The 22795-nt window shown below is 40.1% G+C and overlaps 1 protein-coding gene across 1 annotated transcript in view; it reads right to left on the reverse strand.

Moving 5' to 3' along the window:
* Nucleotides 1-22795, reverse strand: part of CCDC175 (coiled-coil domain containing 175) — a 76477-nt gene that overhangs the window by 20256 nt on the left and 33426 nt on the right. The window contains exons 11-15 of the mRNA XM_078448193.2: nucleotides 21803-21874; nucleotides 20643-20778; nucleotides 19911-20042; nucleotides 13011-13149; nucleotides 8350-8429 (exon numbers count right to left, since the gene is read on the reverse strand). Of these exons, the coding sequence (XP_078304319.1) occupies nucleotides 8350-8429; nucleotides 13011-13149; nucleotides 19911-20042; nucleotides 20643-20778; nucleotides 21803-21874 (559 nt within the window). The remainder of the gene's footprint in view (nucleotides 1-8349; nucleotides 8430-13010; nucleotides 13150-19910; nucleotides 20043-20642; nucleotides 20779-21802; nucleotides 21875-22795) is intronic.

The following is a 22795-nucleotide window of genomic DNA, read 5'->3' on the forward strand; positions in this document are numbered from 1 at the left end:
TGAACTGTCAGCACAGAGTCCGACATGGGGCTTGAACTCATGAACTGCAAGATCATGACCTGAGCTAAAGTTGGACGCTTAACTGACTGAGCCACACAGGTGCCCCTATATAAAGAACTTACAAAGCCCAACACCAAACAAGCAAACTAACAATCTGGTTAAAAAATGCACAGAGGACCTGAATAGACATTCTTCCAAAGAAGACACACAGATGGCCAACACACACACGAAAAGATGCTCAACATCTCTAATTATCAGGGAAATGCAAATCAAAACTACAATGAGAAATGGTGGAATAGGAGAATCCTAAGCACACTTCATCCCACAGATACACCTAGATAACACCCACATCGGTGCAAATACCTCACTGAACAACCCCAAAACTGTCAGAACAGACTCCACAGCTAAATGTAGAGAAGAGGCCACAATGAAGAGGAGAGGAAGGGCAGAGACATGATCAGGAGCCAAACTGATCCGTGGGAGGAAGGGACACCACAAGCATACAGAGGGGAGAGGAAAAGACTCCTCACCAGGCACCCCAGGCAAAGGGGACCAGCATTAGGAAGACATATTCCCATAACATATGGCTTTGAAAACCAGTAGGGTCTAACTTTGTGAGTTCTTACAGTTAGTGCATTTACGAATCAGTGGGTTGGGCTCTGGAATGGCTAGAGAACAATAGAAAACTGAGTTCCTGCCCTTAAAGACAAAGCCCAACAAACAGCCCAGCTGACATACAGCATGGAAGCAGCAGTTTGAAAAATGCCTGGGGCATACAGGAAGGATATTTATTTATTAATCTCAGAACTGTGCTGTAAGGACAGGGATGGTTGAGAGATTTCTCCAAGAAAAATAGAGCTGGCAAGCACCGTTTCCCTTCCCACCCCCTCCCACCCCAGACTAGATACACAAACACCCTCAGGAACCAGCACAGCGCAAATGCTTTCCACCTAGTTTGCTCTTCCTCAAACCTCTCCCCTCCACCTTGGTGAGGCAATTTTCTAAAGTGGCTCCAGGTCCCCTCCCACAGCGGACTGGCAGTGACCTTGCTGGCACCACATGCCCTGCCCCTGCATTTTCTGCAGAGCAGCCCTTGGCAATTGTCTAGGCCACGAGTTCTCTCCTGCAGCAGACCAGTGCACAACTTTCTAACAATGTGCACCCACCCCCACATGCTCTTATGGACTTGTCCTTGGCAGGAGTCCATCCAAAGTGGTGCCACAAGCTGACAGTGTGCAAGCAGCCCCAATGGGGCCAGCACCACTCCAAAGTGACTCCTGTTCCTGGAAGTGGGGAAGATAACTGCATACATTAGTCTGAAACCCCAGCAGTGGGCTGGGGGCAGACATATAGTTTACCTTCAGGTCTCATCCACCAATGAAAGCTTCTCAGAGGACAATACAGGGAGAGCACCTTGGCGTTCAGTGCTACCACACCTCTGGAAAATGCCTGGTCTGACTCAGCTCAAGTCCACAGCAGCCCTAAACTGGCCCATGAACAACACAGGGACCAAGTCCTGCCAACAACAAGCAGAGATAGCCACTGAAGACACCTGGACTAAAGGCAAATGCAGCTCCAACACAGAAGTAGGGTACATGCAACACATGTAGCAGATACCCGTAAAGTGCCAGGTTCTTGTGAACAAGGGACACTGCACTACAGGGCACTACAGGACTCTTCTTCATAAGGCCACTGCTTTCAAGATCAGGATATGCAGCTGACTTTCTTAATACAGAGGAACAGATACCCAGAGTTCAGCAAAGTGAGGAGACAGAGGAATATGTCCCAAATGAAAGAACAGGACAATATCACAGCAAGAGACCGAAATCAAATGGAAATAAGTAATATGACTAATAGAGAATTTAAATCAATGGTCATAAAGATACTCACTGGACTGGAGAAGAGTGGAGGGCCCCAGTGAGACCCTCAACAAAGAGAAAACATAAAAGAAAATCAGAGATGAACAACACAATAACTAAAATAAAAAATTTGCTAGTGAGAATACTTGGTAGACTAGAGGAAGCAGAAGAATGGATCAGTGACCTGGAAGATAGAGTAATGAAAGCAATCAAGCTGAACAGGAGAGAGAGAGAGAAAAGACTAACAAAAATGAAAATAGATTAAGGAAATTCAATGACACCATCAAGCATTAAAACATTTGTGATATAGGAATCCCAGGAGAAGAGAGAGAAAAGAGGGCAGAAAAATTTATTTGAAGATATGAGAGTTGAAAACATCACTAATCTGGGGAAGGAAATATACATCCAGATCCAGGATGCACAGAGAGCCACCCCCCCTTTCCCCAAAATCAATCCATAGATATCCACATCAGGATACATAGTAGGGGTACCTACTATGGGTTAAGTATCCAACTTTGGCTCAGGTCATAATCTCTCAGTTTGTGAGTTCAAGTCCTGCATCCGGCTCTGTGCTGACAGTGAGGAGCCTGCTTGGGATTCAATCTCTCTCTCTCTCTCTGCCTCTACCCCACTTGTGTGCTCTCTCTCTCTCTCTCTCTTTCAAAAATAAGTAAATAAACTTGAAAAAAAAAGTTAAAAAAAAGACACCCAATAATTAAAGTGGTAGAAAGCAGTGATAGAGGATATTTAAAGCAGCAAGAAAAAGGAAACAGCTGCATACAAGGAAAACCCCATAAGGCCATCAGCTGATTTTTCAGCAGAAACATTGCATACCAGAAGGGAGGGGCTGATATACTCAAAGTGCTAAAAGGAAAAAGCCTGCATCCAAGAATAATCTACTCAGGAATGCTATCATTCAGAAAGGAGTTTGGATAGTTTCCCAGACAATCTAAAGTTAAAGGAGTTTATGACCACTAAACCAGCCTTATAAGAAATGTTGAGGGGAATTCTTTGAGTGGAAAGGAAAAACCATAAGCAGGAGTAAGAAAAATAGGAAGCACAAAAGTAGTAAAATTAAGCATATCTATATAAATCATTTAAGGGATTCACAAAATAAAAGGATATAAAGTATAATACCATATACCTAAAACATTGGGGCAGGGGGAAGGAGTAAAACTTGACTGCTTTTAGAATAGGTTCAAACTTAAGTGACCATCAACTTAATATAGACTTCTATATGTATAAGATGTTATACATAAACCTAATGGTAACCACAAATCAAGAACTGGTAATAGATATGCAAAAAATAAACAGAAAAAATCCAAGTATATCACTTAAAAAAGCCAGCATACTGTGAGAATAAAGAGAAAAGAAAACAAGAACAGAGAAGAATTACAAAACAACCATACAAGTAACAAAATAGCAATAAGTACATACCTATCAATAATTACTTTGAATGTAAATGGACTAAACACTCTAATCAAAAGACATAGGGTGATGGAATGGATAAAAAAGCAAGACCCATCTGTATGCTGCCTACAAGAGACTCATTTCGGACCTAAAGATACATGCAGATTAAAAGTGATGGAAAAGCATTTGTCATACAAATGGAAGTGAAAAGAAAGCCAGGGTAGTAATACTTATACTGGACAAAATAGACTTTAAAGCAAAGACTCTAACAAGAGGCAAAGAAAGACATCATGTAATCATAAAGGGAACAATCAACAATGGGGATATTTGTAAATATTTCTGCACCCAACATGGAAGGCACAAATACATAGCAGTTAATAACAAATATAAGAAAGTAATCAATAGTAATAGAATAATAGGAGACTTAAATACTCCACTTGCATCAATGGATAGATCATCCAAACAGAAAATCAATATGGAAACAGTGGCTTTGAATGACACATTGGACCAGATGGATTTAACAGATATATTCAGAATATTCCATTCTAACACAGTGGAATACAAATCCTTTTCAAGTGCACATGGGACATTTATCAGAATAGATCACATGTTAGGCCACAAAACAAGTCTCAACAAATTCAAAAAGACTGAAGTTATTACCATGCATCCCTTCTGACCACAATGCTATGAAACTAGAAATCAACCACAAGAAACATTTGGAAGGAATACAAATACATGGAGCTTAAGTAACATGCTACTAAACAGTGACTGGATCAACCAAGAAATCAAAGAGGAAATTAAAAAAAAAAAATGGAGAGAAATGAAAAATGAAAACATAACAGTCTAAAATTTTTGATATGCAGCAAAAGCTGTTCTAAGAGGGAAGTTTATAGCAATACAAGCTTTATTCAAGAAGATAGAAAAATCTCAAATAAAAAACCTAATCTTACACATAAAGGAGCTAGAAAAAGAAGAACAAAGCCAAAAACCAGTAGAAGGAAGGAAATAATAAAGATTAGAGCAGAAATAAATGAAATAGAAACTAAAAAAAAAAAAAAAAAACACAATAGAACAGATGAATAAAATCAGGAGCTGGTTCTTTGAAAAGATCAACAAAATTGATAGACCTTTGGCCAGACTCATCAAAAATAAAAAAATAAAATTAAAAGAGAGAGAGAGAAAGGACTCAGACAAAATCAGAAATGAAAGAGGAGAAATAACCACAGAAATACAAAGGATTGTAGGAGAATATCATGAAAACTCATATGCCAACAAATTAGACAACCTAGAAGAAATGGAAGCAGATAACCTCCCAAACCATATAACTTCCCAAAACTAAATCAAACATTCAAAAAAAAAAAGTTAATACCTGTTCTTCTCAATCTATTCCAAAAAAAAAAATAGAAAAAGAAGGAAAGCTTCCCAATTCATTCTATGAGGCCAAGTACCACCCTAATACCAAAACCGGATAAAGGCACTATAAAAAAAAGAAGCTATAGACCATTATCTCTGATGAACACAGATGCAAAAATCTTCAACAAAACATCAGCAAACTGGATCCAACAGTACATTAAAAAATTATTCACCAGGATCAAGTGGGATTTATTCCTAGGATGCAAGTGTGTTTCAATATTTGCAAATCAATTAACATGATACACCACATCAACAAAGAAATGGAGAAAAATCATATGATCATATAATCATTTGAATAGATACAGAAAAAACATTTGACCAAGTGCAATATCCATTCATGATCAAAATCCTCAACAAAGATGTGAAGAGAACATACTTCAAACATAATAAAGGCCTTATATGAAAACCCCACAGCTAACATCAGACTCAATGGTAAAAAACTGATAGCTTTCTCCCTAAGATAAGGAACAACACAAGGACATCCACTCTCACAACGTTTTTTTAACATAGTACTGGAAGTCTGAACCACAGAAATCAGACAATAAAAAGATATAAAATGCACCCAACTTGGTAAGGAAAAAGTAAAAATGTCACTATTTGCAGATGACATGACACTCTACATAAAAGCCCTGAAGAATTTACCAAAAAACTACTAGAATGGATACATGGATTCAGTATGTTTGCAGGATGCAAAATCAGTATACAACCCATTGCATTTCTATACACCAATAATGAAGTAGCAGAAAGAGAAATTAAGAAAATAATCCCATTTACAATTGTACCAAAAATAATAAAATACCTAGGAATAAACTTAACCATGGAGGTGAAAGACCAGGACTATAAACACCAATGAAAGAAATTGAAGATGACAGAAACAAATGGAAAGATATTCCATGCTCATGGATTGGGAGAACAAATATTGTTAAAATGTCCATACTACCTAAAGCAATCTACAGATTTAATACAATTCCTATCAAAATACCAACAGCATCTTTCACAGAGCTAGAATTAGATCATCCTAAAATTTGTATGGAACTGCAAAAGATCCTGAATAGCCAAAGCAATCATAAAAAGGACTGGGGGTATCACAATTACAGATTTCAAGATATACTACAAAGATATTCTACTAGATCTTGAAATCACAGATTTCATATACTATAAGATATACTACTGATTACTACTGTTCTGTAGTAATCAAAACAGTATGGTACTGGCACAGATAGACATAGAGACCATCAGAACAGAATAGAGAGCCGAGAAATTAGAACACAATTGTATGGTCAATTAATCTTTGACAAGGGAGGCAAGAATATGCAAAAGATGGTCTTCAACAAATGGTGATGGGAAAACTGAACATCTACATGCAAAAGAATGAACTAGATCACTCTTAAACCATAGACAAAAATAAACTCAAAATGCATTCAAGACCCAAATGTAAAACCTGAAACCAGAAAAATCCTAGAAGAGAGTACAGGCAGTAATTTTTCTGACATCAGCTCCTGAGGCAAGGGAAACAAAAGCAAAAATAAACTATTGGGACTACATCAAAATAAAAAGCTTCCACACAGCAAATGAAACAATCAACAAAACTGAACGAGAGCCTAATGAAGAGGAGGAGATATTTGCAAATGACATACCAATGGAGGTTTAGCATCCAAAAATAGAAAGAACTTCTACACTCAACACTAAAAAAAACAAGTAATCCAATTTAAAAATGGGCAAAAGACATGAATAGACATTTCTCCCAAGACATACAGATGGCCAACAGACACATGAAACGATGCTCAACATCATCCATCATCAGGGAAATGCAAACCAAAAACATGAGTGGGATGCCTGGGTGACTCAGTTGGTTGAGCATCTCCTTCTTGATTTTGGCTCAGGTCATGATCTCGCAGTTTGTGGGATCAAGCCCCTCATTAGGCTCTGCACTGACAGCACAGAGCCTGCTTGGGATTCCCTCTCTCCCTCTCTCTCTCTCTCTCTCTCTCTCTCTGCCTCTCCCCCACTTGTGCTCACTCCCTCTCAAAATAAACAAACATTAAAAAAAAAACAAACCCAAACCATGAGATATCACTTCACACCTGTCAGAATGGCTAAAATAAAAAACTCAAGAAACAACAAGTGTTGGCAAGGATGTGGAGGAAAAGGAATACTTGGGCACTGTTGGTAGGAATGCAAACTGGGACAGCCACTGTGGAAGACAGTATGGAGATTCCTCAAAAAATTAAAAATAGAACTACCCTACAATCCAGCAATTGTACTACTGGATATTTGCCCAAAGAATATGAAAATGCTAATTCAAAGTGATGTATCCATATCCATATCTCTATATCTATCTCTATATCTCTATATCTATATTTATGCCTACATCTATCTCCTATGTTTATTGAAGCATTATTAACAATAGACAAGATATGGAAGCAACCAAATTGTCCATGGATAGATGAATGGATTTAGAAGATGAGGTACATATGTACAATGGAATGTTACTCAGTCATTAAAAGGAATGAGATCTTGCCATTTGTGACAACATGGATGGACCTGGATTGTATAATGCTAAGTGAAATAAGTCAGAGAAAGACAAATACCATATGATTCACTCTTAAATGACATTTAAGAAAACAAAAACAAAAACAGAAAAAAAAGAGACACCTCCCCCTCCCCCAGACTCTTAAATACGGAGAACAAACTGGTAGTTATCAGAGGGCGGGTGGGTGCAGGGATGGGTGAAGTAAATGAAGGGGATTAAGAGTATACTTATTGGGATGAGAATTGAGTAATGTATAGCATTGTTGAATGATTAAATTGTACATCTGAAACTAATATAACACTGTATGTTAATTATATTTGAATAAAAAATAAATAAAACTCCAAAGCTCTGGGAAGCAAGTCCATGGACTTAAGTTAGACAATTAAGACAAATAAGTTGTTGAGACAACTTTATAAATCTGATATTTGAACAACTGTATGCCAAAAATGGGGAAGAGGGAAGTGAAATTTATTGAGGCTTTTTCAGTGAGGATTTAATTTTTTTTGAAGAGAAAGGAATATAACTTAATGGATTTTTCATAATATTCTACTGAATTCTCTGTTTGATTCTTAGTTATTATACTGTTACAAGTCACATAATCTTTAGTCATTGTATAACCATCACTCGCAGCATCTTACCAAGGAAATAGAATTGCATATATACTTACTAGTTCTTTTCCCCTTCATATTTCTCTATACCCACGTGTTAAAAGTTACTTCTGATATCAATGCTTCTCAAAAATAGAATGTTTCTAGTTTTAATTAACCAATTCTACATACACATGTTTATCATTAATTACTGATTATAAATTTTATAAAGGTAGTAAATGTCTCTTTACATGCTCTCATTTCATCTACTCCCACCCCATCTCTGCAACCTTTGTGCATTTATCCTAATATTCATAGGAATTTAACAGAATAAGAGATCTAAAAAGAACCTTAGGAAGCATCATCCCATCTCTACCTCATAAATAAGAAAACTGAGGCCCTCCCCCCCAAGGATATGCTCATGATTACATGTTAGTTGCATCTAGAGTCTCCTCTGTATACACACGCACACACACACACCGTATTATGGTTTGTATATATCAGTATTCCAATAAAAGCAAGAAGAATGAATACACTGACTCTTTACCGAGTTGCTGAAAAATCTTGAAAAGTCTCTTGCCATTTGAGAAATGTAATCGTTCAGTAAATTCTGCTCCTGCTTTTGTGCTATATAAAAGAAAAAGAAAAAATAACTGCCCACAATGTTTAGTTTAAAAAATTAATCAAAATAAGGTATGTGTCTAGTTTTAAAAGTCAAATACTATGGGGCACCTGGCCGGTTCAGCCGGTTAAGTGTTTGACTTTGATTCAGGTCATGTTCTCACAGTTGGTGGGTTCAAGCCCCTCATCAGGCTCTCTGCCGTCAGCATAGAAACCACTTTGCACCCTCTGTGCTGCTCCCCCTGCCCCGCCCCTTCCCTGCTGGTTCTCTCTCTCAAAATAAATAAATACACTTAAAAAAAAGTTAAATACTATTATAAGGCTTAAAACAAAAAATAGAAGTTAGATGTTTCCAATGCAGTGCAGTATCTGACTCCTCAGAATCAACAACTTTTAAACTCAACTTTTTCTTCTTCTATTTTCTTAAAAAATGCTTATATGACTATTTCTTGATTTGTCACTTTAAGACACTTTCTATCTTCTTCCTAATATAGAAAGTAGCCCACTCTCACCCCTACATCCCCCATGTGCACTTCTAATCTCCCCATAAAGTCATGTTTTTTAAAGTGAATTTTAACTATATTTTAAAAAAAGATTTTGTTTTTAAGTAATCTTTATACCCAACATGCGGCTTGATCAAGAACCTTCGATCAAGAGTCACATGCTCTACCAACTGAGCCAGCCGGGTGTCCCTAATTTTAACTATTTAGATCATTATGACAATGTAAACATTCACAGATGAGACAAATGGTGTAGTATGATTATTCCTCCCCTCCTGTATAATTTTTTGTTTTTCCTGGAGCTAAAAATACCTCATTTTTTATTTCCTTAGTTTTCCATGTACACATTAATTCATATCTAAATCTATAATAGAATTATAAAATCTTTCCAAATATTACTTCCCACGTGGTCAAACATCTTAGGTGATCTACCAGTTTCATATCTCTTGCCTCCCCCAACCCCCCTTGCCCACCGCCGCCTTCTCTTTTCTGAGCACTTGGGACTTTCCTTTGCATTCCCCTTATGTTGGACCTCCTGTTTCCTGAATTTCATGTCCTTTTCTTTTTAATTTATTCCGAGCAAATTCTGTACTAGCTTCCTGAGACAGAGTAAATGAGATATTTTGATATCTTATATATCTAAACATGTCTCTATTCTATATTTATATTTGACTAATAGTTTGGATGGGTATCTAATGTTAGATATTATTTTCTCTCAGAATTTTGAAGGCAATGTCTTTTTTTAGTATAATAGTATAATAGTACAGTTAAGAAGCCTAAAACCATTCTGATTGCTAATCTTTTGTGTGAGATCTGCTTTTTCTCTTTAGAAGCCTTTGGAATATTCTTTTTTAGCCTGAAATCCCACAATGATGTGACTTACTGTCTTTTCCTTTAGAAATTGCACTGGGGATTTGATGGGCCTTTTCAAATAGGAAACTCATATTCTCCAATTCTGAGAAATATTTTTGTATTATTTCTTGGATAACTTTATCCTTTCCATTTTCTTTTCTGGCCTTATATTAATTAAATATTCAACATCTCAGAATGGTCTTCTAATTTTCTTACTCTTTTATCCTGTTCCTCAACTCCTTATTTTGTTCTATTTTTTTGAGAGATTTCCTTTTCTTATAATCCTATTAAATTTTAAGATTTTCGTTGTCAGGGGTGCCTGGATGGCTCAGTCGGTTAAGCGTCCGACCTCGGCTCAGGTCATGATCTCACTGCTCCCGAGATCGAGCCCCAACAGTCAGACTCTGTGCTGACAGTTCAGAGCCTGAAGCCTGTTTCAGATTCTGTGTCTCCCTCTCTCTCTGCCCCTCCCCTGATTGTGCTCTCTCTCTCTCTCAAAAATAAACATTAAAAAAATTTTTTTTAATAAAATAAAATATTGGTTATATTTTTCATTTCTAGGAGCTCTTTCCTGTTTCTCTGTTCTTTTTCATACATGCAATATATTTTTTTCTCTATGAATGTAACTTTAAGACATATTCTCTAAAACATATAGAATGTATATTTTCTTTAATATATAAACTATATATACATTATGCATAATATATAGAGAATAGACATTCTCTAAGATGATGTATCTTTAAAAGCATTCTTATATTCATTGTGTCATCTGTTTCCACCAACTTCTGTTTTTCTGTCTGCTTTAGTTTCTGCCTTTCACATTGGAGTTTTTCCTGAAGTGTCTGGTGATCTTTGACTATCTAATCCTATTTAAGCATGAGGCACTAAAAGGCTCAGTTCCTGGGTGGGTTTCACTGTACAGTGATCAGGAAGGGACCAGCCATTTTGTTGGAGGATCCTCAAATGTTAGATTATGTGGGGCTTTTCTCTGGAACTGTTTAGTTTCCTTAGAGAAGAATCCAACCATCTCCTTTTCAAGAGTGGGGAAGGGATTACAGAACAGTCACACACACAATGGGCTGGCAGCCTTCATCAAGTTCAGCAGTGGAAGGAGGTCTCTGTATAGCATCTGTCTTCTGCCCTCTGTCATATCTGATATCCTGCAGTATAGAACCCCCTGGTCTGACTTCTCTGCCAGCACTGGGAGGCATAGTCAGTCGCTCAGCTGCACAGAAGATGGCATCTGACCTGGAAGTCTAACTGCTTGTTATCAAGATTTTCAACCAATCTTCAACCCTGTGACTCATTTCAGCTTCCCAGTAGCAGGGTCCTCCAATGCCCAAGACTTGCCAGGTCCTTGCTTTCATGGTGTGCTTTTTATGCAGGCACTTGCTAGCCACATTTCCCTTCCTGTTAATTCTTCTAGCCAATTCTACCTTCTAAAGATTTGTTGATGTTTATTTTCTGCAGATATCTTCTCTGCCAGTCTCTGTACTTGAGAGTCATAATTTTTTTCCCTAAAAAAATATTTTACACACATTTTTATGAAATTTCACTAGGGAGCACAGATAGATGCATGCTTTACCCATAACATTTAACTGAAAGTCGTAAGTCATAACATTGCTCTTTGTGTGTTCTGAGCCACTTCTATCCTCTGTAAGTCTCACTGCTGGCAGGTGAAGCATATTTTCCTACTCTGGAGCGCATTGCTCTTATGTTCCCTTTCTCTGGCCTTTCCCGCTTTTCTCTCCTTTCTTTAGTATTTTCTTTCTTTGCCTCAAGAGAATCAGCACTTGCAATATATGGAAATATATTGCTTATTTTCAAACTCCTCATGTTTCTTACATCCTCCACCTTAGTGCAAGAAGGGATGGGAAGAAGGTTGGGAGAACAGAAAATTGGGGGTGGAGTACATAGGTTTCATGACCCTTCTTAAAGCAGCAAAAGACCAAGAAAATCTACTTGAGTTGACTAAATGAGAATCTGACAAGAATAGGAAAATCAACTGAGGAATGGCAACCAGACCAATTATTCAAGGTAGTTATTCTTATAATCTTATATTCTTAAAAAACCACTTTCCTTGGCAATGACCACTATTCACTTTTACTTTTGAGAGAGGGTGTGCATGTGTGTGCACGCACGCAAGCAGGAGAGAGGGAGAGGGAGACAGAAAATCTCAAGTGGGCTCCATACTCAGCACCAAGCCCCACATGGGGCTTGATCTCATGACCATGAGATCATGACCTGAGCTAATATCAAGAGTCAGACATTTAACCAACTGAGCCATCCAGGGCCCCCCACCACTATTCACTTTTAAATATTTGTTTTACATTTCAACATATTGGATTTCTATATGACTATATCTTTTTGACACAGACTATTTTGATGTCACTCCCCATATTCATCTTTGCCAGCTGTTTATTCCCATCACAGTGCACATTTTTTTTGGGCTCCCGTTCTAGTCCTTTCTGTAACTTTTGATCCTGGTCTTCTGATTTTCAGGGTACTTTTTCCATCTAGAAAACAGAAATTCTGGAAGCTTTTCTGCTTAACAACCTTGTGGGACTTGTTGGTTAATGATACTCTGCTTCCCAAATGCAAGACAAAACTCACACCTCTAGAGATGATTCTGGATTTATGAAATTTTGGGTGCAGAGTTAGATGACTCCATTCTATTTTTCTGGAGAAAATGAGTATTTTTATATTTAATATACATGATTGTGCCCTGTAACAAAATGTAAAATATACATACTTTATAAAGCCTCCATTTCTAAGACTACTTCTTATATATCTTCACCTTAGGGGTGAGTTAGGAGGAAAACAAATCTGAGGAGTACCTACTTGGTAAATGGTTAGAGTCATAGCTGGAACAAGATAGAATATTCAAATTCATGTTAAGAAACAGAAAAAAAGAATTCCACTTGGCAGCAGATAAAGGCGCTATTTCTCCTTTTACCAAGGAGAGACAGAAACCACATTATATAGTTGTCACTAATTCTTAATTTTAAAGTCTTTAAAAGAGAAAAGGGAACATTTGACAAGGGCAACATCAGGGCTGCGGTGTAAAGAAGAAATTAGTAGATGGGGCAAAAACTAGAGAAGAAAGAGTTAAAGGTGATAGGAAAAGTTTGCAGAGTTTCATCACTGGCTCACGAATGATGACCCACCTTGAGGTAGGGGATATCAGTGAAATCCTTACCTGTCTTAACGTTAATTACTGAGACTTCATACCTACCTGTAATAAAATGAATGAGCTCTTCCAGTTTTCCAGCTTTGCTCATATATTCTTCTTCTGCCACTTGAAGTTGCGGAAGATGCTCGACTAGTTCATCTTCCTTTACTCTGTTACTTTGCGTTTCCCTAGCGAATCTTAGCTTTAAAGAAAATAAAGCTAATTGTGAGGCATGATTTTAGAGAACGGACACAATTTACACTCCAGAGTATAATGTAAGTTCTTTGAGAGGAAGAGCCCTGTCTTACTTAGTGTCCTCTCATTGTGAGGTGCATAGAAAGGTATCCGGCATATCCTAGATATTCGAAACATATTTGTTGGCTGATTCAGAGAGTCTCTGGAAATCTATGAAGTAAGGAGATTACATTCAATGGTCTCTTCAAGGAACCCTTCATTTTTCTAGCTCTACTGCTATGATTCCATTAATGCTACCATGTACGTACCCCAAACACCTACTTGAGAAAATCTCTCTTGAGCATATTTTATGGAAAAACAAACAAACAAACAAAAAACAGGCAGCAATGGGACACCTGGGTGGCTCAGACGGTTAAGTGTCTGACTCTTCATTTTGGCTCAGGTTGTGATCTCACAGTTTGTGAGTTCAAGCCCCACACTGGGCTTTGCGCTGACAGTGCGGAACTTGCTTGGGATTCTCTTTCTTCCTCTCTCTCTCTCTCTCTCAAAAAAAAAAAAAAAAAAAAGCAGCAAAACAAAATATACATAAGTCCTAAGAAAAGTGGATTAAATAAGAAATGGGGAGGGGGTAGAAACAAGTGGATATATTGTTACAATAAATGGGCAAAAAGCACCCAAAACAAAACATGAAGATGCCTGCTTAATTATCCAGGTTTTAGTTAGCTGGACCTCTCTTAGAAAGTCAGGATGGGTTTAAAATGGTGATAAAGCAGTGGCAGCCAGCTGATATTTACTAGCCATTCTCCTGTCCCTCGATATCAGGACTCCTCAGTTCTAGCTCAGCATATGGCTGCCAGCCAGACTGATTTCTCAGCTTTCCTTGCAAGTGGGTGCGACTAATGGTTTTGTGAGCAGAAGCGGTGTGGGCCGCTTCTGGGTCCTCCGCCTGCAACAGGAAGCAGTACGTGCCCCCTTGGTCCTTCCCTCCATCCCCCGGCTGGAAAAGAATGAGAATGGAAACTGCCACTTGGATCCACAGAGGTTAGCCTCATGCTGAGGATGGCAGAGCTGCCCCTCCAACCTTGGGCCCCTTCCCTTTGGCCTGTAAAGGGAGAGAAATAAACCTCTCTCTTCTGTAATGACCACGTCAGGGCGTCTTCTCAACTAGATAGTTAGACTCTTAAGATTCAAATAGGCCACACTTGACCCAACTTATTCTTAACAACTTTTTTGCTTTTTATCTTTAATCCAGGTTGCACACATACATAATCTGAAGGAAAACCCGGGCGCCAGCAGGGCAATGCCAGGCATGCGTCTTCAGTGGGAGGGACCCCACACCACAGCTGACCAGAGGCTACTGTCCTTCGATCCCAGCAAAGTGGTAACTCAGATGTAAGAGGAAGATACCCACATGAGTGGGTGTGATAGGCACCTTGGTTTTGAAGCCTCATGTCCCAATAGGAACCAACTTCTCTTGGGTATACCCTCCAGGTCCCTGAAAGAGACGTGCCTACTTAAAAGAGGCACCAAACCCAGGGAAGCCCAATGCTCTAGTTTCCCCACCAGTTATTCTCCTGGGCGAGATGTGGCACACCAGTCATGGGTCACTGTTTACAAACAATGTTGCCTGATGATACAACTTTAGTTGTCTACCTTTGCCAGGGTCTAGGGGAATGACCCAGAAGGTTAAGCCAAGGTCAATTTCCCAATAAAGAAGAGAGGGTTGGTAACCCTTTACTACACATATCCTGCCTGTGTTCACCGTATTTTGGCATCTCAGATAAAGCAGCCTGTCTGCACCCTAGTTAATAGAGCGATACACCAGCCTGGTATGTTCCCTCCCAAATTGCAATGAGAATCCTTAGGGATAAATATAGAAAGATCAAAACACATGTAAAAACACCATAATTTAAACACATTACAATGAGGCATCAGGAGTAATTTTCTCCACACTGCATGTTAAGAAATTCAACTGTGTAGGGGTGCCTGGGTGGCTCAGTTGGTTAGGCAACCGTCATGATCTCGCTCAGGTCATGATCTCGCAGTTTGTGAGTTCGAGCCCTGCGTCAGGCTCTGTGCTGACAGCTCAGAGCCTGGAGCCTACTTCAGATTCTGTTCTCCCCCTCTCTCTACCCATCCCCTGCTCATGCTCTGTGTCTCTCTGTCTCTCAATAATAATAAATAAACATTAAAATAATAAAAAAAAAAGAAACTCAACTCTGTATTATCTATACCATGTTCTCTAAGAGAATAGCTTGAGGGTATAAGGAAGTATGTGAATGAATTAATTTGTTCCCATTGCCTACATTGACTTAAGCTGCCAGAATTTCCCTGACAAGGAACCATGCTGTTGTTTCATGCTTTGAGGGAGGGTTTGGGTACCAGATGCCGCGGCATCTCAGACAAGTTGGTGTTTGTCTACCGGCTCAGGCAGGCCCACTGCTTCTTCAGCTCCTTCAAGCTTCCCTGATTCTGGAGCCACATGCACACTTAGCTCAGTGATAATGGGCTCAGGCTTTTGCTGCAACCCCTTGGAATTGGAGCCTTGGAAAAGAGAGAGACTGATGCAGGTCCCACCCCTGTTCATCAGGATGAGTTCCAGCTCATCCTATAACTTCCTGTCCATCTTTCCTTCCCAACTGCCTGTCCTACAGCCTTCAGGCCCCAGCTCCAGATGGAAAGCAGACAGACTCTCTAGACTGTGTAACCAGCCACCACGATTCCAGAAGGTCAAATCCTTTAAGAAACCTCATTTCTGGTGGCTCTGCTTCTCTGACTGAACTCTGCCAGATATAGGGCTGTAGGACCCAGCAGATCCAATTCATGGTCAAGGTGTCAGCACTAGGTCAGAATGATGTAGAAGCCTGTGGCAAGCTCCAGCAGAATTGTAGCCGAGGCCCCCAGGTATTGGAGCCAAGTCTACAAAGGACTTAGTCACAGTACTGCCTGGGAGAAAATGCCTCTGGAGATTTGGAAATTTATATTCTGAACCAGTGACTAACATCCAGGACTGTTTTCCTTAGACAAAATATATGGGTCAGGGGCCCAAGTGGTAGTGGACATCTTACTATTAAATCTTATGATTTTGTTTTCCCTCCCTGTGAGTTTGGGCTCTGTTCATTTAGACATTGTACAACACTGGTGAGAAGAACGATTGTACCAGGGGTATAATAATGGTTCCGTAAACCAAAATCGGAGAATGCTTCTTCTCCATTTTGGGCTCTTCATGCTACTGAACCAATTGCAGAAATGGGATTCTAATTTGCTCCAGGTTATTGATGAGGACTATCAAGGGGAAGAAGGGTTGTTGCTTTATAGGAAGGGCACACAGGCTGCTCTCTGTGCCTTTCTGTGAATTAGACAGGTGGACACAGCCCTGCAGGGGGCGCACAGCCTGGCAAGTGGGGTGGACACTGGAAGACCGTCAGCTTACCTTGCCTAATTGCACTGTGTAAGCTCAAGTGCAATATTACATAGCATCCTTATCCTATTCCTGATTTTAAGGGGATTGCCTCCATTGGTCTACCATCATGTATGAGAGTAAACTCTGTCAGCTCTCTCAAGAAATACCTGAAATGCTGACTACCTACTTCCAACCACCCCCTCAGCTACCACTCTGGATCAAGCTACTTGAACCACTTGCAATACTGCTCTAGCTTCCTAATTGGTCTTCCTGTACCCACCATTGCTCTCCTAAATTCTACTCAACATAGCAGCTAGAATGATCCTATTTACATGAAAATCAGACTATTCAGCCCTTCATTCAGAACCCTCTTATCAGGAAACTTACCTTCCCAGCCCAGGCAGAGGAAAGACAAAGTACTCACAATGGCCTATAAGGAGGCAGACCTGGGGAGGCCCCTCTTGAATCATTCCTCATGGAAGGACTCACTCACTGTCTTGTGGCAAGGAGTATAGTCAGCTGCCAGCCTCCAGCAGCCGGCTCCTTTAGAGACTTCTCAGTTATCTACTGAAGATCATGCTCTTCACGGGGGCCCCCAACCAACTGACTGAGCAAGGAGGTGGTACAAGGGTGTAGCCATTTCTGCCCAAGGCAGGGATCTGCTAATGGACAGTCCTTGCTCAGGAGCTCCCCAGAGATAGTTTGCGGGTTACATAATAGCCTGATGGCTTCCCCTGCCCAGTCCTTTCATAGGGATTACTCCCTAATAAACTTTACACTCCTCGTTCTGTCTCAGCATTTCCTTCCAGAAAATGGATCCCTCTCCCTCCTGTCCATTCCAGCCACACTGCCTCCTTGCTGTTCCTCAGATAGGACAGCCCTGCCTCCTCCCTTCCTGTTTGCAGCAACCTTCTGCCCTTCAGGATTCTATCCTTCCTTGTCCAACAATGCTCTTTAACAGGGCACACAGACCACATCACGTACGCTTGCCCTATCCCCAGTCCCTGCTCTATTTTTCTCCATAGCATTTCTCACTTTTGAATATACTCAAGGTTCCACTTGTTTATGTTGTTTATTTTTAATCTCCCTCCACTAGGATGTAAGCACCATAAGGGCAGAGGGGTTTTTTGTCTGTTTCTTTTTTGTTTTTCAGCATCTAGAAGAATACTAGGCACCCAGACAGATGGCATCCAGCAGAGAAAGGTTTCCCACCCTGACTCTTCTCCCTTCTGTTTCTTCTCATTTTGTCTGAATTTGGGAATGTTTTCTTTCCCTTGTTTGTTCCCTGAGCTGTGCCAATTTCCATTTCACTTCTTCCTATTTCTGGTCCATCCCCTTCTGACACCTCTTCCCTGAGTTCCTAGATTTCTATATTGCTGATCTTCCTTGGCACCTGTACGAAACTATATATTTTTTAATTTACAGAGGGATGCTTGATCGCAGTTTTCATCTGTTCCAACACCATCTTCCTGAGTGTTCTTCAGTTGTTGGACAGTTTTGTTCCCCCTTTCACTTATTTTTTAATAGATTTTTTAAAAAGTATTATTATTATTATTTTAATGAATACATTTTTTCACTTTATTTTTTTTAGAGAGATAGAGGGAGTGGGGGAGAGGCTTGGTGGGGAGGGAGGGGAGAGAGAGAGAGAATCCCAGGCAGACTTCACGCTAACAGCACAGAGCCTGACTCAGGGCTCGATCCCACCACCAGGTGATCATGACCTGAGCTGAAATCAAGAGTCAATCACTCAATCCACTGAGCCACCCAGGTGTCCCCTTGTTTTTCTCATGGTATTTTTGTGTGGAGGACATAGCTGCTCCTTTTTTGTTATTCATATTAGAAAGAACTGGTTTTTCTTGGACCAATAATCTGTGGATGGCTTTCTGTAGGATGTGGTGGGGGTTGTGGGGGGAAGCATGGGGTTGGCCCAGGGCAAGATCTGAACTTTGACATGTAAGGACTCTCTGCTTCCCTGCTACAGCAAGGGACTATTGTCTTCAAAAATTATGGAAAGAGCCCAAATGCCCATCAATTGATGAACGGATAAAGAAGTTGTGGTTTATATACACAATGGAATACTACTTGGCAATGAGAAAGAATGAAATGTGGCCTTTTGTAGCGACGTGGATGGAACTGGAGAGTGTGATGCTAAGTGAAGTAAGTCATACAGAGAAAGACAGATACCATATGTTTTCACTCTTATGCGGATCCTGAGAAACTTAACAGAAGATCATGGGGGAGGGGAATGGGGAAAAAAAAAGTTACAGAGAGGGAAGGAGGCAAACCATAAAAGACTCTTAAAAACAGAATAAACGGAGGGTTGATGGGGGGTGGGAGGGAGGGGAAAGTGGGTGCTGGGCATTGAGGAGGGCACCTGTTGGAATGAGCACTGGGTGTTTTATGGAAACCAATTTGACAATAAATTTCATATTAAAAACAAATAAATAAAAAAACAAATAGTAAAAACAAAAAACAAAAAAACAAAACAAAACAAATAAAGCCCCTCTTTGATACAGCCGGGGCCTCTGTTCCTCTTCAAAACGAATCAAGTTCAGGAAGGCTTCTGCCACCATCCCTTTTCTCCTCATTCCAATACCAACGTAGGTCTCTAGGAAGCACCTCCTTACCTTTCCAGGTAACACCAGCACCTTGAAAAGGTGTGTTTTCTGTTGTGTTTCCAGAGACCTGCCACCTCCAGGCCCCTTGGGTACTTTCAGTGCCTTTTCACTCCACCTCCCCCAGCATCCTTGCTCCATTCCGTCCTAGGTGGCTCCTGGCAGCTCCCAACTCAGCAGGATGCCCTCTCTGATGAGGATTTCCAAGCTTGGCCTCACTGGCCTCCCTTGCCCTTGGCTGCTTTCCCCAGCTACTCTCGCGCCAGCTCTGCCTGCCTTCCTGCACCGCTCCCCTTGTCCCCGGGGACTTTGCCGGCACTTGTACGTAACTTGGAGTGTCTAATTTTCTTTTTTTAACTGAAAAAATATTTTATGTTGCTCTTTTTTCAGGAAAAAAAGTCATAATGAAACTAGGCTTGCTCACACTGGAGGTTTTACATTTAACTGCTTAGAGTGGCATGAAATAGGGGCACCTGGGTGGCTCAGTGGGTTAAGCGTCCAACTTCAGCTCAGGTCACGATCTCACGGCTTATGAGTTTGATCCCTGCATCGGGCTCCGTGCTGACAACTCAGAGCCTGAAGCCTGCTTCGGATTCTGTGTCTCCCTCTTTCTCTGCCCTCCCCCACTCGTGCTCTGTCTCTCAAAAATAAAAACATTAACAAAAATTGTAAAAAAAAGAGTAGCATGAAATATACCCCTCCCCCCACATGGCAATTTCAAATTGTTTTTAGATGCAAAATAAAACTTACCTCATACTTGCTCAACTCTTGAACTAACTTTTTTTCTTTGACAATAAATTCTTCCTCCACTTGTTTTAATTCTAATGTAAGTTTTTCAGTCTCTGCCAAAAACTCAGTGATCTCTTTTTGTCTAAAATTGGTCTAATCAGAAAGCAAACAAATTGAAGATCTGTCATTTGCCCTGTAGCAGTCAGCCTTACATTTTCAAAACAGCCAAGAATTAATATCTCTTTGCATGATACTTGGCTCTGATTTCAGGTTATATATTTTCACAGCAACTACTTGAGAGGGAATTTATTTATTTATTTTTCCCTCCAGAGGTTAATTTATTCACCAAACAATATCTATAACCTACATGAGGAAATGGATGATGGGACTGATGGGGGATGGAGGAAGGGCGGAGGGTCAATACCAGCGCTGAGTAATGATGTTCGGTTTCTTTTTTAACAGAGCTTCCCTAAAAGTGAACGTCAAACGAGTTTCTGGTTACAGATTTCAAAAGCATATTCTAGAGACCAGTGCGACTTTGTTTGCTAAATTCCTACAGTTCACACACAGCAAATAGGAATTTCTCAAGAAAGTTAAATAATTCACTCTAAGCATAAGTCACCAGAAAGGAAAATATCTCTTCATAAGATAAGGTTTAATTAAATACTGAAGGAGAATTACTGATATGCAATAATAATACTGGGTCCATACTAATATGGAGCAATAATATTCAAGTTCCTTGAGTTCCTTTACCTCTTGCAATAGTTTGATACATCTAGATTCAGCAGTCTGCACTTCCTCTAAAATTTCTTGTACTTCAGACTCCAGCTTCTTTTTCAAACATGCATGTTTTTTTCGTGAACAAGCAATTTTCCACTGAGTTATGACGCTGGAAATGAGAGCAGAAAGAATTCTCATGAAACTGGCCTAACAGTTCACTGAAAAGATGAAGGAATTCCAAGCAACACAAATCCTACTGTGATCACATAACACCGTTTGAGCTACTGGCAATGCGGACCACGCACATTAGCTGAAAAAATTAGACAAAGCGATAACTGCTTCAGTGCCGTCAGCTTCACAAGCTTGCTTCGCTGCAACAGCCTGTGTTGGTATGTCCACTAGGACCGCAGACAAACCACACTTGGCCGCTCACTTCCTTTGGGTGAAGGATGGCAATGGGGAAGGTTCAAGGGCGGGCAGAAGTGACCCAGGCAGAAATAGCAGTTAAAACTACCTCATTTCAACCTTCTAGGTTCTCAAATTTTTCTCTCCACCACAATATTAAAAAGCTGCACTGGAGAACAGGAAAGAGGTGCATGTGGAGTCTTAAAAATGAGATTAATAACCAGGACAACAACAATATAATACACCTAAGTTTTTGCAAATACTTCCTAGGTGCCAGGAGGTCCTCTGAATATATAGATCGTCTCACTGGCCATTCACGGTGACTTCGCAGGGCAGGTGTTACTATCATTGGCCACTTACTAGGGATGGGAGCAAAGAGAGATTATTAAGTAACGTAGCCTCAGTCACAGAGCTAGTCAGCGACAGAGCAACCAAAGTGGCCTGTCTTCAGAGCCCGTATGTTTAGCCACCCTTCTCTGTCACTGCATATAACCTCCCCTACTGGTCCATACAGAGAAGCCTGGTGTGCAAGAGGCACTACACCAATCTTGACAATTTCCTTCCTCGGGGAGCTCACTCGATTGAAATGGAAAACTCTGGTTCTGCTCAAGCCCCCAAATCAAACTAACGAACTGAGAGAACTCACACAATTTAATTTAGGAGAATAATTTCCTCGGACTCTAGCAAGCAGCAAGCACTCTGATTTCCTCCCTACTTTGAGGCACTGCGCATTAAGATAACATAGACTTACTCATAACACAAATGAAAAGAAAAAAAATTTTTTTTACCGTCTCTGACTTTCTCTTTCCCGGTTGTCATTCAGGATTTTTATTTGTCTCCGATATACTTCCTTTGTTGCTCTAAAAACAGGAAGACATACACTGGGTTTTGCATTTGTGGAAGCTAGTAGGCTACACAAAAGACTTTATGTATAATTCTTATGTACAGTAAGACTACCATCTAGTTGGGAGATAAACCAAACCTTGTGTAACAACGAAAGGTAGTGTAGACTCGTAGAAGGACAATTATGGTTTTGTGCAAGTACAAACTGATTTTGCAGAATTGTGGTAGACCTAAGGGAAAGGAAGAATAGATTCTGGGGAGGCAGCTGAGGAAGGGAAGGGAAGGGGTGAAGGTCAATAAATTGGTGAGGAACTTTGAATTCCTGATTGAGTCCTGGTTTGATGCAATGTATAATTCAGAAAGCCAATAAAGAGTTTTGTACTAGGGGTAAGTAGTAATTAAGGATGGAAGGGTTTCTTGTGAATCTAGGATGGGTGGAAATATGAAGAGTCTAGCATAGGTATTAGAAGCCTTTATTATTTTTATTCCCTCTTTCTCTATGAAGTGCTTCATATGCAGAAATGAAAGTGAAATATGACTTTGTTTCTTTTGAAAAATAGAAATATTCAGGGGTGTCTGGGTGACTCAGTTGGTTAAGTGTCTGACTTCGGCTCAGCTCATGATCTCACGGTTTGTGAGTTCGAATCCTGTGTCAGGCTCTGTGCTGATAGCTCGGAGCCTGGAGCCTGCTTCAGATTCTGTGTCTCCCTCTCTCTCTGCCCCTCCCCGACTTGTGTTCTGTCTCTGTCTCTCAAAAATAAAAACGTTAAAAAAATTAAAAGAAAAATAGAAATATTCATAGCTAAAACAGAACACATAATGCTGTTAAACTAGCAACACAAATGTATTCGTGTTTTTTTTTTCCTCCATCTAAAATCACCGTGTGGGTTTTCTTTTTTTTTTTTTTACGAATTTGATTTATCGTCAAATTGGCTTAC

Source organism: Panthera onca, chromosome B3, assembly GCF_046562875.1.
Source record: "Panthera onca isolate mPanOnc1 chromosome B3, mPanOnc1 haplotype 2, whole genome shotgun sequence".
Lineage (NCBI taxonomy): Eukaryota > Metazoa > Chordata > Mammalia > Carnivora > Felidae > Panthera > Panthera onca.